This window comes from Notothenia coriiceps, unplaced genomic scaffold (assembly GCF_000735185.1).
Source record: "Notothenia coriiceps isolate Sejong01 unplaced genomic scaffold, NC01 NC01_scaffold00032100, whole genome shotgun sequence".
NCBI classification, from domain to species: Eukaryota; Metazoa; Chordata; class Actinopteri; order Perciformes; family Nototheniidae; genus Notothenia; species Notothenia coriiceps.
Window position 1 is genome coordinate 47,949 of NW_011364801.1, and position 12,050 is coordinate 59,998.

Sequence of the window (12,050 nt, forward strand, 5' to 3'; positions counted from 1 at the left end):
AATGTTGGATCCAAAAAGTAAATTCCTCTTTGTCACCTCATGCTGCTTTAAAAAACAGTGTATAAAACATGTTAATGGGTATAATTGGTTTTAAATTAAGTTCCTTTAAACCCACATCAACATTGGGAGGGTTCAGAGGAGTCGCATCGTATCCTCTTCAGAAACATTACATCACGGGTCAAGAGATAAATCAGAACCGGAGGGAGAAAGGGAAGAGGAAACTAGATTAAAGGGAAACATTCTCACACACACACAGCTCTGGTTTTTCTCTGGACGTGCTGATGATGATGATGATGGTTGACTACATCATCACGAGCCAGACATATATAAATTGCAGAAAAACAACAAGGCGGGGGGGGGGGGGGGGCTTACTCCAGTAACTCCTTTTAATGTTTTAGTAATTTATACACGATCTGACAATTAATTAATTTGGTACTTAATATCTATTTATATATTATGACACACTTACTCACACAACCAGGGCCGGCCCTAGACATTTTGGTGCCCTAGGCGAGATTATGATTAGGTGCCCCCTCCCTAGCAATACATAATAAAATATATAAAGAATAAATGAAAAATCTCTACAAAAGACCAATACACTACAAAAACGTATTGACATGTTGGTTATATAAAGAAGGTTTCAAATGTATTCATTATTGTATATGAACATGTTTTAATTGGGGGGTGGACGTCACATCCTCTAGGGCAGTGCTTCTCAAAGTGTGGCCTAGTGGTCCGTGAGTATATTGGTAACATTTCACATTTGAAATAAATAAATAAATTTAAGTTTTCCGCACTCTTGCGGGAATATCTCCGCAATGGAGCGAGGTTACAACAGCACACCTTCATCACACATGTTGCCACTTGTTTGTACCATTTTCAGGCGATTTGTAATGTGTTTTTTTTTATATTTGTGGAGTTAGGTGGTTCGCGAGTGTTTTTTTATTGGTTAAGTGGTCCTTGGTATGAAAAAGTTTGAGAAACACTGCTCTAGGGGGGTCCAGGGATATGCCCCCCGGAGTGTGCGCTGCGGGCGCCTGATAAGTCAACATCCCCCACTTTCATCACTTACAGCGCCCATCGTACAAGGCAAATGCAAAATGTTGCCGCCCAGGGTGCAAAGGGTGTTTACTTTATTCAATTATTAATGTAAATGTATTACATCAAGGGCAGAAAATCAGGCAGAATACATTTTTTTTTAAATCTCCGGAGACCGCGGAGTCTACACATGTGCAGCCTCGAAATATCTCGCTACGAAGTACGCCGGGCCGGCCTCGGTAGAATTCCAAGTATGCTGGACATTGGAACAGTCCTTCGGCGGGACTCGATGACGTAGTATGCTTTAAATAGTGGCTCTGGAGCAGCCTTCTTCAACATTGAGAAACACCCATGTACACCGTAAATACTCCCACAAAAAAAAACATCAAAGAAGAAAAGATGTGTCCTTTTCAGAATCCAGATTTATTTCCGTCGCAATAAGATAAAACCTTGTACAGTATATACAGCGCATTATTATACATGGACAACACATACATTTAGCTCATTAATTATTATACATCATTTGATTTGGCCCTTTACTGTAACAAGTACGTTTTACCAGTATCAACTGCGATGTGAAAACATCCGGGGGAATAAATATGTCGACATGAATAATTTTTTTTATGTATACTGTTGTAAGCTTCACTTGACAACGACAGCTCTTCAAAGCCGCCCGTATAATGTTCATAATAATAAAAATAACTTCATAATGCAAAGAAAAGGCAAAAAATAGTTGGTCATTTTGAGAAAAGTGCAACAAAAAAGTCCATCAGCAGAGATGACAGGTAGTTGGCAAATAATGATTTTTGAACTAACATTACAACATATAATTTATAAATGTTTTTCTAGTCTGCATTGGTCCTTCTACTTAGTTTTTAAACTTCTTCACTGGTTTTTAAAGCATTTCTGCTTACAAACACAAGAAAAGACAAACAGCACAAATTCATTAATTACTACTCTTTCCATTCCAACTAATTCCAAAGATGACATTTTCTTACTGCTTTTAAAGAGAAATGCACTTTACTCGAAAGTAAGAGGACGGAAACCAACAATTCTAACATTTGGGGAAATTAAACCATCGAAAGATACATGATTTGCAAAATAGTGGCTGATTAATTGTATCTCAGTTGTTTCAGCTGTAACAGCGCATTTCTTAGTTTGTAGCATGGGAAGTTGTGTTGTGCAGCTCCAACAAATAAAAGAATGAGGAAGTGACGCTGGCAGAGACAGTCCTGTTCTGCTGCACATTTGAGAACAAACACTGCAGAAACTGACACCATGGAAAGAGAAAATGGGAATGATTAGCTTCTCCAAGAAGCAGATACACAGGTTTATCTGGATATTCAGAATATTGACTATCCTGAAAATACCTGCTTCTTGGAAGGGGGGGGTTCAGAAACACACTTCACACGTTTTGGAGATGTTCAACTTAAATAAATAATGACGTCCTTATTAGTGGCTGTGTGTCTGAGTGAATAATTATAATAAGAGTTAATATACAGGAGTCGTACAGGTGTGTGTGTGCGTTTCTGTGTGTGTTACTGGAAAGTGGAGTCTCAGCTTGTGTCGCTGCTCTCTGTTTTCTCTTTTTTCTCCTGAGCAAAAGGAAGGAAAAAAAAGACTTTTAAACAAAAGTTGTAACAATTAACATCAATATACACAATATTAATAGTAAAAAAAACGTTATTTATATTGCACTTTTGAAAACAAAGAAGCAAAATGCTTTCAAAGGCAAAATTAAAATGGTGAAAACGATGTTAAAAACATTTGAAAACAACCTCAACATTAAGCAAAAGTAGGTACATATGAGAAATGGAATATTTCAAACAATATAAAATAATGTAGTAAATATATAAATAGATTTTAAGAAGGGATCATCGCTATTGTAATTAAAGGCTTATGAATGATTGGTCACTGAGACCCACCTTCTTTTTTCCAAACGGAGGATACTTCCAGAGACTCTCCAGGTTGCCGCGGCCACGCTGAGCCAAGCTGTATGTCGAGTCACGACCCCCCTGGTGAACACACAGGAAGAAACATGACACACACATCCGTCATCTCTCAGCCAATCAGAAACCTTTGGATAACATCCATCTAGTTATCTTAGGAAAATAGAAAAGAGGTTAAGAGTTCAAGCTACTTTTGCTGATGCCGTAGAACTGTGTCATATCTTTTTTTTAACAACACCAATAACATCAATAGATTTGCCATTATTACTGTAAATAAAAACACTGCATTGGGTTTATAAGTTTGCAGCTTTTCTCGTTTTTTGCCAAACAGAAGCTAAACGTCTTTTTTTATCTCGCCCGCTCACATGTTTTCACATCTGGACCCTGCCCTGCTAGTCTGAGCGTTTCAGCTGTGAATGTGAGCAGAAGTGTGATCAGGGCGTGTCGATTCTCTTTTTTTTGTGTCGGCTCTCTGGGTGGAAATACAGAAAATAAAATGAGCCAGACATCAGTGGAAATAGAAACACAAGTCACAGCCAGGACTTCCTGCAGGGAAGCACAGCCCTTTCCTCACAGGAAGTACAGTCACAGATCAAACACTACCTAACGCATATTCTGATGAGACACCGTTTATAGGATGAGGGGGGGATTTTCCTAAATAACTCCCTTAGGATGAACTTTCTGTCTCAAAAACGTACTAACCAGGAATAATTTGGAAGTGAAAAGAAATTCCTGCTTTCACAGCTGTTTCCTGAGTTTATTTAAGTTCCAGGAAGGAAGATTAAATAAAGACCTGAAAACAGATGAAAATGTTTTTGCTGACTTTGTTAACTATCCAGTGTCCCGTGGTGTACAAAATGTTATGGAACTGCAATCAATATTTCCACAAAATCGCCTTTAGTCAGATATCAGATTTAGGAAACAACTCGGGATATATTAGGTTGTCAAGATGTTTCATGAGGCAGTGTGACGTTTTATACAGATATGACCCTGATGTACAGCTGAGGCCTAAATTATTAGCCCCCCAGGAGTTATGGAACATTCTCCTAAAATTCTTCCCAATGTTTCCAGCATTGATAAAACTTGATATAATCTAACATTCACCAGTGCTATTTAGTAGCATTTGGTACATTTTGGAACATAAAATAAGTTTTTAGGCTTGCTTTATATTAAATATAGTGAAAAATGGGTTGGTCAAAAATATTAGCCCCCAGGCCATTAATAGTCAATTGTGTAGCCTTTCTGAGCCACAACTGACAACAACCTCTTAGAGTAGTTCTTTACTAGGTTGGCACAGGTCTCTTGAGGGATTTTGGCCCATTCTTCCATTGCAAATTGTTCCAGCTGGTCCAAATTGCGTGGTTTCCGAGCATGGACATTCACTTTGAGCACCCGCCAGATTCTCAATAGGGTTAAGATCTGGGCTCTGTGCGGGCCACTTCAGCACCTTGGTGTTGGTGTCCTTTAGGAACTGTTGGACCAGAACATCACTCCAGCCAGGTCAGTAACAATCATCTTGGCAGATGTCCGGGGATTCTTGCTGACATCTCTGACTATTTTCCTCTCCAGAGTTCTTGAAATCTTGTGCTTTCGACCACGCCCAGGTTTGTTTTCTTACAGAATTTTTCTCCTTGTACTTCGCAATGATGCAACGTTCAGCAGTTCTAGACACTGTGAAGCGCTTGGACATAGCAGTATAGCATTCCCCCTTATCATGAGCCTCCACTGTCTTCTTTCTGAGCTCAAGACTGATTTCCTTTGTCTTTGGCATGGTGAGTAGGAGTAGTAGTATAGTCCCTCTCAATAAGGTATTCAAGTGCCTGTTTCTTGGAGTCGTTTTATGCTGATTGAATGCTCAGGTGTGGCTTGAAAGCCGATTGGTTGATCAGGTGTGGCTTGAAAGCCGATTGGTTGATTAGGTGTGTTTTGAAAGCAAAGATTCACATGGGGGCTAATATTTTTGACCAACCCATTTTTCACTATATTTGATATAAAGCAAGCCTAAAAACATATTTTATGTTCCAAAATGTACCAAAAGCTACTAAATAGCACTGGTGAATGTTTGATTATATCAAGTTTTATCAATGCTGGAAACATTGGGAAGAATTTTAGGAAAATGTTCCATAACTCCTGGGGGGAAAATAATTTAGGCCTAAACTGTATATTTCCAAAACAACACAAACCTTCAGTACGGACGCAGCCTGCTGAGGGTAGAACATGGAGGCGCTGAGAGCCATGAGTCCAACAGGAAACACCACCTGCTTCACCCTGGAGCCTGAGAGGAGGGAGCAGGAGTCAGAGAGCTGCTGCAGAGAAATGACTGTTTCCAATACTTCTCTCAAAGACAGACGGACAGCTCCTTGTTTGTGTGATGTCCCCTGCTACTGGGTCTTATAGTTGTTGTTTATTAGTCAGTCCTGTATAGGCAAAGCTCATTATTTTGAACAAAATCATGATGATTCTCAGATATGGTGATTAAATTAACCTTAAAGATTTCTTTGATCTTGAGTTATCAGAGAAAGAAGTGCAGGGAGAAACTTTGATTTTTAACATCAAACGGCTTCATTCACTGTTTTTGCCAGTTTTAATCAGAAGAGAGGAGGAGACGCTCAAAACCTCCTGAACCATAAACACTAAAGTAATCCATACCGGGAAAAGCTGACTGAATCGATGGAAATTAACGCCACCAAACAAATGGTTCCGTTAAAAGAGCAATCAAAGACACCCGAAAGTCATATCAACATTTCCAATTCTCTTGAGGTGGATGGGGAGCGGTGGGAATTTGTATTTGTTTGTAGTAGAACACAGACTGACGCTTTCACTGAAATGCCAATTATGATAGAATGCAGGTCAGTGAGTGTTTTTGTGTGGGTGCAAATGTTAACCTTTGGCCAAGAAAAGTCCAAGGATGCCAGAGAAGCCCACGGCCGCCACACTGTCGTAGAGGTCAGCAGGGGGGTTACTGAGGAACTGGTACACATCTGAAAAATAAAAGGGGAGAAGAAAATGTAAATATATCTGAAAACGTGAAGACACCTGAGGTCTTTAAAAGGAAATTCAACAGATTTAATAAGTGGAGCATATTGTTAATTCTTCTTAAGCGAAGATATTTTGACATTGTTTTGTAAACAAACAAGTCAAACGACATTTCTTGGAGTCTACGGAGACTTCACATGTTTACACTCACAGCACATAATGCTCTGCCCTCTCTGACTGGGAACAAAAACAATGTGATTTCTGACCTGTGACAGTTTTTATGGAGGAGCTGATTGTGGGCTCCACAGTCTTGTAAACTTGCTGAGGTCCAAAGATCAGCAGGAGACAAAGAAAGAGACAGGAGCGGGGGTTACTTTCATCTGATAACAGCCTTATCAGCTTGTTCAACATGCGCAACGGAAACTACGGTTGTACATTTGGTCTGGCGCTTTCACCTTTATATAGCTCTTTTGTATCAGAATTGTTTTTAACACCTCAACAGAAACAACAGTTTAAGAAATGTTCAGGTTACTGACCTCCACTTTTTCAAATGCAACGTGGCCCGTTTGCTGCAAAAAAAGAAAGTTAGTTTATTAAAGCACATTTTACAGCATATTATTTTCCCTTTAAAACATAATTCATTCATGTATTTTCCTTCTATCAAGGTTCAAACGCTTGATTTAGTCTTTCCACATTGTCCTTTTTTAATGTTTCCTCAGATAGAGTTCATTATTAAAAATAGCCCATGTTTCCCTGTATGCAGCAAAATGTGATAAAACCCAGAAGAGATAAATATGTCTTTGTACGAGAAAGGCTTTCACGCCTCACTGCAAGCTGACTTTTCACCTTTTTTAAATTAAACACATTCCTCAAACACTGTCTGTGCCAAAATGTCTTTCATCCAACACCAATAACAACTGATGGGCTTCACATCCACGTATTGCTCGTGTGACGTATTCTGGTTTGAAAAGTGATAAACATGCATCCGCTGCTTTGGGTTTCCCCCATGTGATTGTATTTTCTGCATTATTGGCACATAGGAGTCACACAGCTGACCTCAAAACTGTTGTTTAATTGAGGAAGACCCAAGAGGGATGTGAGAAGGACAGTTTGGGCTTTAGATTCTTTAACATTTTCACAAAATCTATGAAAACATGAGTCTAGATTAGGTTTAAACTCAGCAGGACTGATTCAGATTCAGAAAGACAATACAACTCGTGTTTTTCTTATAGATCTCACAGCTCTTTATTTGTTATAGCAGCTCACAACTTAGGCTGCTATTATTTATATTTATTCTTTCTTGGTAAATATAGCGTGCATTGAGAAATTCAAAGTAGAAATTCTGAAATATATACTCTGGCACAGCACATACCCCATCATTATGCTATTATTAAACTTCTTTGAAACCGAGTGGTTAGTGTCCACACCACATGCATTATTTTATTAAATGTTTCCTTCAACTATCAAATAAAGGAGTGAAACGATCAAACGTGTCTTTAGTGTCGGATGTGAACCCACCTGGCACTGGTTGGTGTATGGTTCTGCCAGCTTCCTCAGCGAGGCGACGCTCTCCTCCAGGGTCCCGGCCACTGGCTCCACATGAGGCTCTGCTTCAGGGATGTTGTATAATGACGGCAGCTGAAACAAACAACAACAATAAGGTGTTAAAGTATTATCCAAACTGCCTTTAATCCACTCAAACTGCCCCACAGGCCAGGCTAAATAAGGGTGTTTTGTTAGTTTTGACTTGGATATTAGTTAAACAAATACATAGAAGTTATTGATGATTGATCATAGACTAAACAGTTTGGAGTCTGGTATTTGATTTGACATCAAACCAACCCAGGTGATGACACACTGCTGTATAATGGCTTACTCCTTTGAACACAAGATGCATAAACAACACTGTCCCTATTGATAGCGAAAAGGTCAAATTTGAGCAAAGATGAATTAGTGCACCTAGTTTTCCTCCTGGGGGAAATACATAGCAGTCTGATACAATCAGAGAAACCAACATTGTTTTCCAACAATAATACAAAGACTTAGGAGACTTTTCAAGGATTGCAATATTGTCACCAGAATATCCAGAACGGCATTTACATACACTTACTTCTGAACTTCCTCTTTAATTTATATCTGCTAGCTAGTTGATAATACTTCAACTTATTTTTAAAGTTAATTAAATACTGTGTAATACAAGCATAATTAATGATTATGCAAAAATACCAATGTCAACAATGATAAACACTAATACTACGAACAATACAAATGTATTATTGGTCTTAGTATTGCAAATAGCTTTTACAAACCTACTGTAATCAATGGATACCACAATTTTGGACAATTTGGGTTAGGGTAAATATACTATTCTGTGTCCCGGGAATAAACAATATGTGCACAGGTGAAAGACTTTAAAACCCTTGAACTTATAAAAGCAAGGATTGCTCATTGTCAGGAAAAATGGTAATTGTATTCAGATATTACAACAGAAACAGAGAAAGGACTTGGTCAGCATGCAAATACCAGGTCTTAATTATCCTCAAGATAGAAAATCTGCACTGCCGGAGATGGAAAACCTTCTCAGATAAGATGGAAACAACCAACAATGGTGGGATTTTGTTTACAGTGTGACTATCTTGGACAAAGTTATAGTCGGGGTTCCAAATCCGGCAGCACCAACACCTGGTCTGCCACATGTGGAAGCCCCCCTTTAGTTTCTCACCTGCTGAGCCCTGAGTAAAATGCTTTTGTGTGCACAAACTACAGGTGAACAGCAAACAACAATTTGATTTTGGTGGGAGTACGACCACCCTGGACAAAGTTATAGTGGGGTTGCCAAATCCGGCAGCACCAACACTTGGTCCGCCACATGTGGAAGCCCCTCTTTAGTTTTTTGCCTGCTGAGCCCAGAGTAAAATGCTTTTGTGTAGGTCGGACCTCGGTATTTACGAAATCCTGGGTACAGGGCTTGGCTGTAAGTGATATAATGGTTTAAGTACAATTCAGGAATAAGTAAACTATAGACATGTACACATTTTATGTATAAGAGTGATTGTGGTATTGTTTTTCTTTTGTTATTTATTAGTCCTGTACCTAGAGCAATTCCCACTACAGCAACACTACAAACATATGATGATCAAGATTCAATGGTTTGGATTTACAGTATATTGGCATAACCTTAAACATCCAAAGCACTAAAATGCAACATACACATTCATGGTGCTTAAATATAAATCCATCAAATTCATTTATAATAGGAAAACACAGACAGGGAACATGTACTGCACAAAAAATACTTTTACTTTAAGTTAGGTGTTTAATGCAGGACTGCGGGAGTATTTTCCCAGTGTGGCATGAGTACTTATGAGTAACACAGGTAGATATTTCTCCCATTTGTTCTGAAGTTTGTCAAGTTTTCCCGCACCTGTTTGGTATTTATTTACCCACCTCATCGAGGCTCAGAACCGGCTGTGGGCTCTTCTTCTTCCCCTCGGATGCAGCCAGAACCGCAGAGCCGCACAGCAGACCCGTCAGCCCCGGAGCTACGGCACACAACGACACCTGGCGTGAAACAAGGCACAACACACACTCACATTCACATTCACATTCACGATAAAGATGATAATAAAGCCCTTGCCTTGACTGAAGCGTCAGTTAAAACACTCTATACAATAATTCTGACATTTCTGAGTTAAATCATATGACATCACGTTATATAAAGAGGGAAAGGGAGCGTTTGAATTAACTGACCTCTTAGCTACATCAGCTGACAACATGCTAACATTAACGGATTACTAATTTAGAAACGTTCAAACATATTTGAGTAGTACCAACCAAATTATGTAAGACTACGGAGCTAAGCTCCACTTAAATGCAGGAACGCCTGAAAAATACATAATGTTTAAGTTGACACAAAGGACATAAACGTTAAAAGTAGTTACCAGTTTCACATATGACATTCTGGTCCAGGAGAGATTCGCTTTTCTACGGCAAGTCGTAAGGCTGACACGACAAAAGGCGCATGCGCGTTATTCGCTGTATCTATTATAATCATACCAGCGCCATAGAGAGATGATATGAGATGGCTCTATGGCTCTGAATCATACTGTATATATATGACGCATAAAGATATATTAATTATACTATAGGTATAAACATTCCAAATAATCTTATGCATTTAATGAATGGAGTAGATCATTAGTAGATATAGAATTAATTCAAAAGAAGCTATAAGTAGAGTCAGAAATAAACACACAGATATTAAAGCACCCAGTTCAAAGTTGACCAATATGAACATTTATTTCTGGAAAGAAGTTACAAATCGTTTCCAAAGAGTTTCTACTCAGATTATAAGATATGTTAATCTGATTTTACTTTCTTTTTCAGATACAGTCGTTGCAAGGTATTGTTTTATTTTTGAAATCCTCTATTCTGTTTTCCTACTGACAGACTGGTGGACTAAAGGACGCTGCGCTATGACTGAATGTGCCATAAATCAGGACAGTAGTACTTTATCGGTTACACGTTTCTTCGTTTAACAGCAACATGACAGGAGGAGGATGAGAGTGATGTACATGACATCAGCCTCAGAGTTAAGCGACAAAAAAAACATACCGACTGTGTGACTTCTGTGGTTATTGTAAAGGTTTTGGATCTTAAAATCTGAGGCAAAATAGTGCAAAACCAGGAATAAATTATCTTGAACACGGTAAGAAAAAAAGCTTTGGGAATGAAATGTTTTGAGAACAAAAATTGATTATGTGAACCGAATGTTGAATTTGTAAAATGACAAATTTGAGCAGCATTATAGATTCATCAATAATTTCATTGAAATGTACTGAATCAACTACTCTTATACATTGAATGATCATTTTAGACATTTTCCAATCATAAGCACCAAACATCATGCTTGAAACAGATTTGAACAGAAATATCTTTAGATCTTTGACCGTTATATTTATTTGAAGATCTCACATCGGGCACTGGGAAATTATTTTTCCCTATTTTTCTTTTGACATTTTATTCACTACAGATTGTTTAGCCACCCCGGATTTCCTGGATTTTTTTTCCCCCCTCTGGAAACAAAGATGCAGTATGAAGTCCAAAATGAAACGCACAACATCTCACTGCTGAGGAGGCTTTAACGTGGGAAAGGTACACGGTCTAAGATTTCTACCATTGCCACAAAGCGATTAAGAGTTCCTCAAAAAAGGACAAGCTGCAGTGGCATCACATGAACACTGTAAAGTTCAGAAGAGAGGTTTGTGTGTGGACAGCAGGAAAAACTGTTCATAAAAAGAAGCGTGAATTAAAAAAGGATGATCCCTAGAAAACATGCCACCTTTAAACAAGTTCAAACAATATGAAAAACCTGTAAATGAAACATCTTTTGAATGACAATCTGCATACAGTTTCAGGACATGGTAATAAATGTTTCAGTTCCCTTCTTTAAAGTGTACCTGTTAAGACCCATCTAAATGTTAAAATACCTCCTCTATAGGATGATTATATTAACATAGAGCGTTCTCAAAGCATCCATTATAAGCCACATGCAGTGCTGCTCAGGAGAACAAATTAAAAGACAAAAAGTACAATTTGAAAACAACACAATGAAATTCTTGTAATAAATAACCCTACAACTGTTACTGCATAGCTCAGTGAAAGCAATACTTGAGAAAATAAATAACTTAAATTAACGGCTGAACTGCATCAGTATGTGTTCTCTAGCCCTTTTCACAGTTGGCTCATGGAAAATGAAAAATAAATATCTGGGAAATAAATGGTCAGAATGGACAGGCTTGCTGTGCTGCTTAAGCTTTACAGATCCTACCACAACAGAAACTTCTGATATAACTGAAGCAAAGGCGGCATTTCAATGTCTGAAATCAACAGATCTGACTGAAAAACCACGGTTAGAAATCAGCTTTGGTAATAATCTTCTAACACCCTTGCTGGCATTTTTTTTTAAGTTTCAATGCTGCGAGTCTTGGTTACACTGAGCTCTGCTGGCTCAAATATTAGTACACGCAAAATGTATTTGTACCAGAAACACGCCAAATACTTAATAATTTGCAGGGCCACGTGCAA

The 12,050-nt window shown here is 38.4% G+C and overlaps 1 protein-coding gene across 2 annotated transcripts; it reads right to left on the reverse strand.

The window, feature by feature from the left end:
* Nucleotides 1–1,433: 1,433 nt before the first annotated feature.
* Nucleotides 1,434–10,002, reverse strand: apoob (apolipoprotein O, b). Of its 2 annotated transcripts, none has more exons than XM_010788713.1 (9): nucleotides 9,905–10,002; nucleotides 9,411–9,524; nucleotides 7,482–7,601; nucleotides 6,500–6,532; nucleotides 6,230–6,284; nucleotides 5,873–5,968; nucleotides 5,171–5,262; nucleotides 2,964–3,053; nucleotides 1,434–2,633 (listed from the first exon to the last, which is right to left on the reverse strand). In XM_010788713.1, exons 1-9 carry the CDS (start codon nucleotides 9,920–9,922, stop codon nucleotides 2,595–2,597), a joined length of 657 nt encoding a protein of 218 aa, XP_010787015.1. In that variant the 5' UTR covers nucleotides 9,923–10,002; the 3' UTR covers nucleotides 1,434–2,594. The 2 variants fall into 2 exon arrangements, with proteins under 2 accessions (XP_010787015.1, XP_010787014.1); XM_010788712.1 differs by having other exon boundaries at nucleotides 1,434–2,630; nucleotides 2,960–3,053.
* Between the last annotated feature and the right edge of the window lie 2,048 nt (nucleotides 10,003–12,050).

Bases quoted from the DNA above. Each gene is read 5' to 3' on its own strand.
- apoob (XM_010788712.1), bottom strand. The intron at 6,533-7,481 runs GTGGGTTCACAT...CTTTTTTTGCAG, and splicing joins CATACACCAACCAGTGCCAG to CAAACGGGCCACGTTGCATT. The intron at 3,054-5,170 runs GTTTGTGTTGTT...TGTGTTCACCAG, and splicing joins AGGCTGCGTCCGTACTGAAG to GGGGGTCGTGACTCGACATA.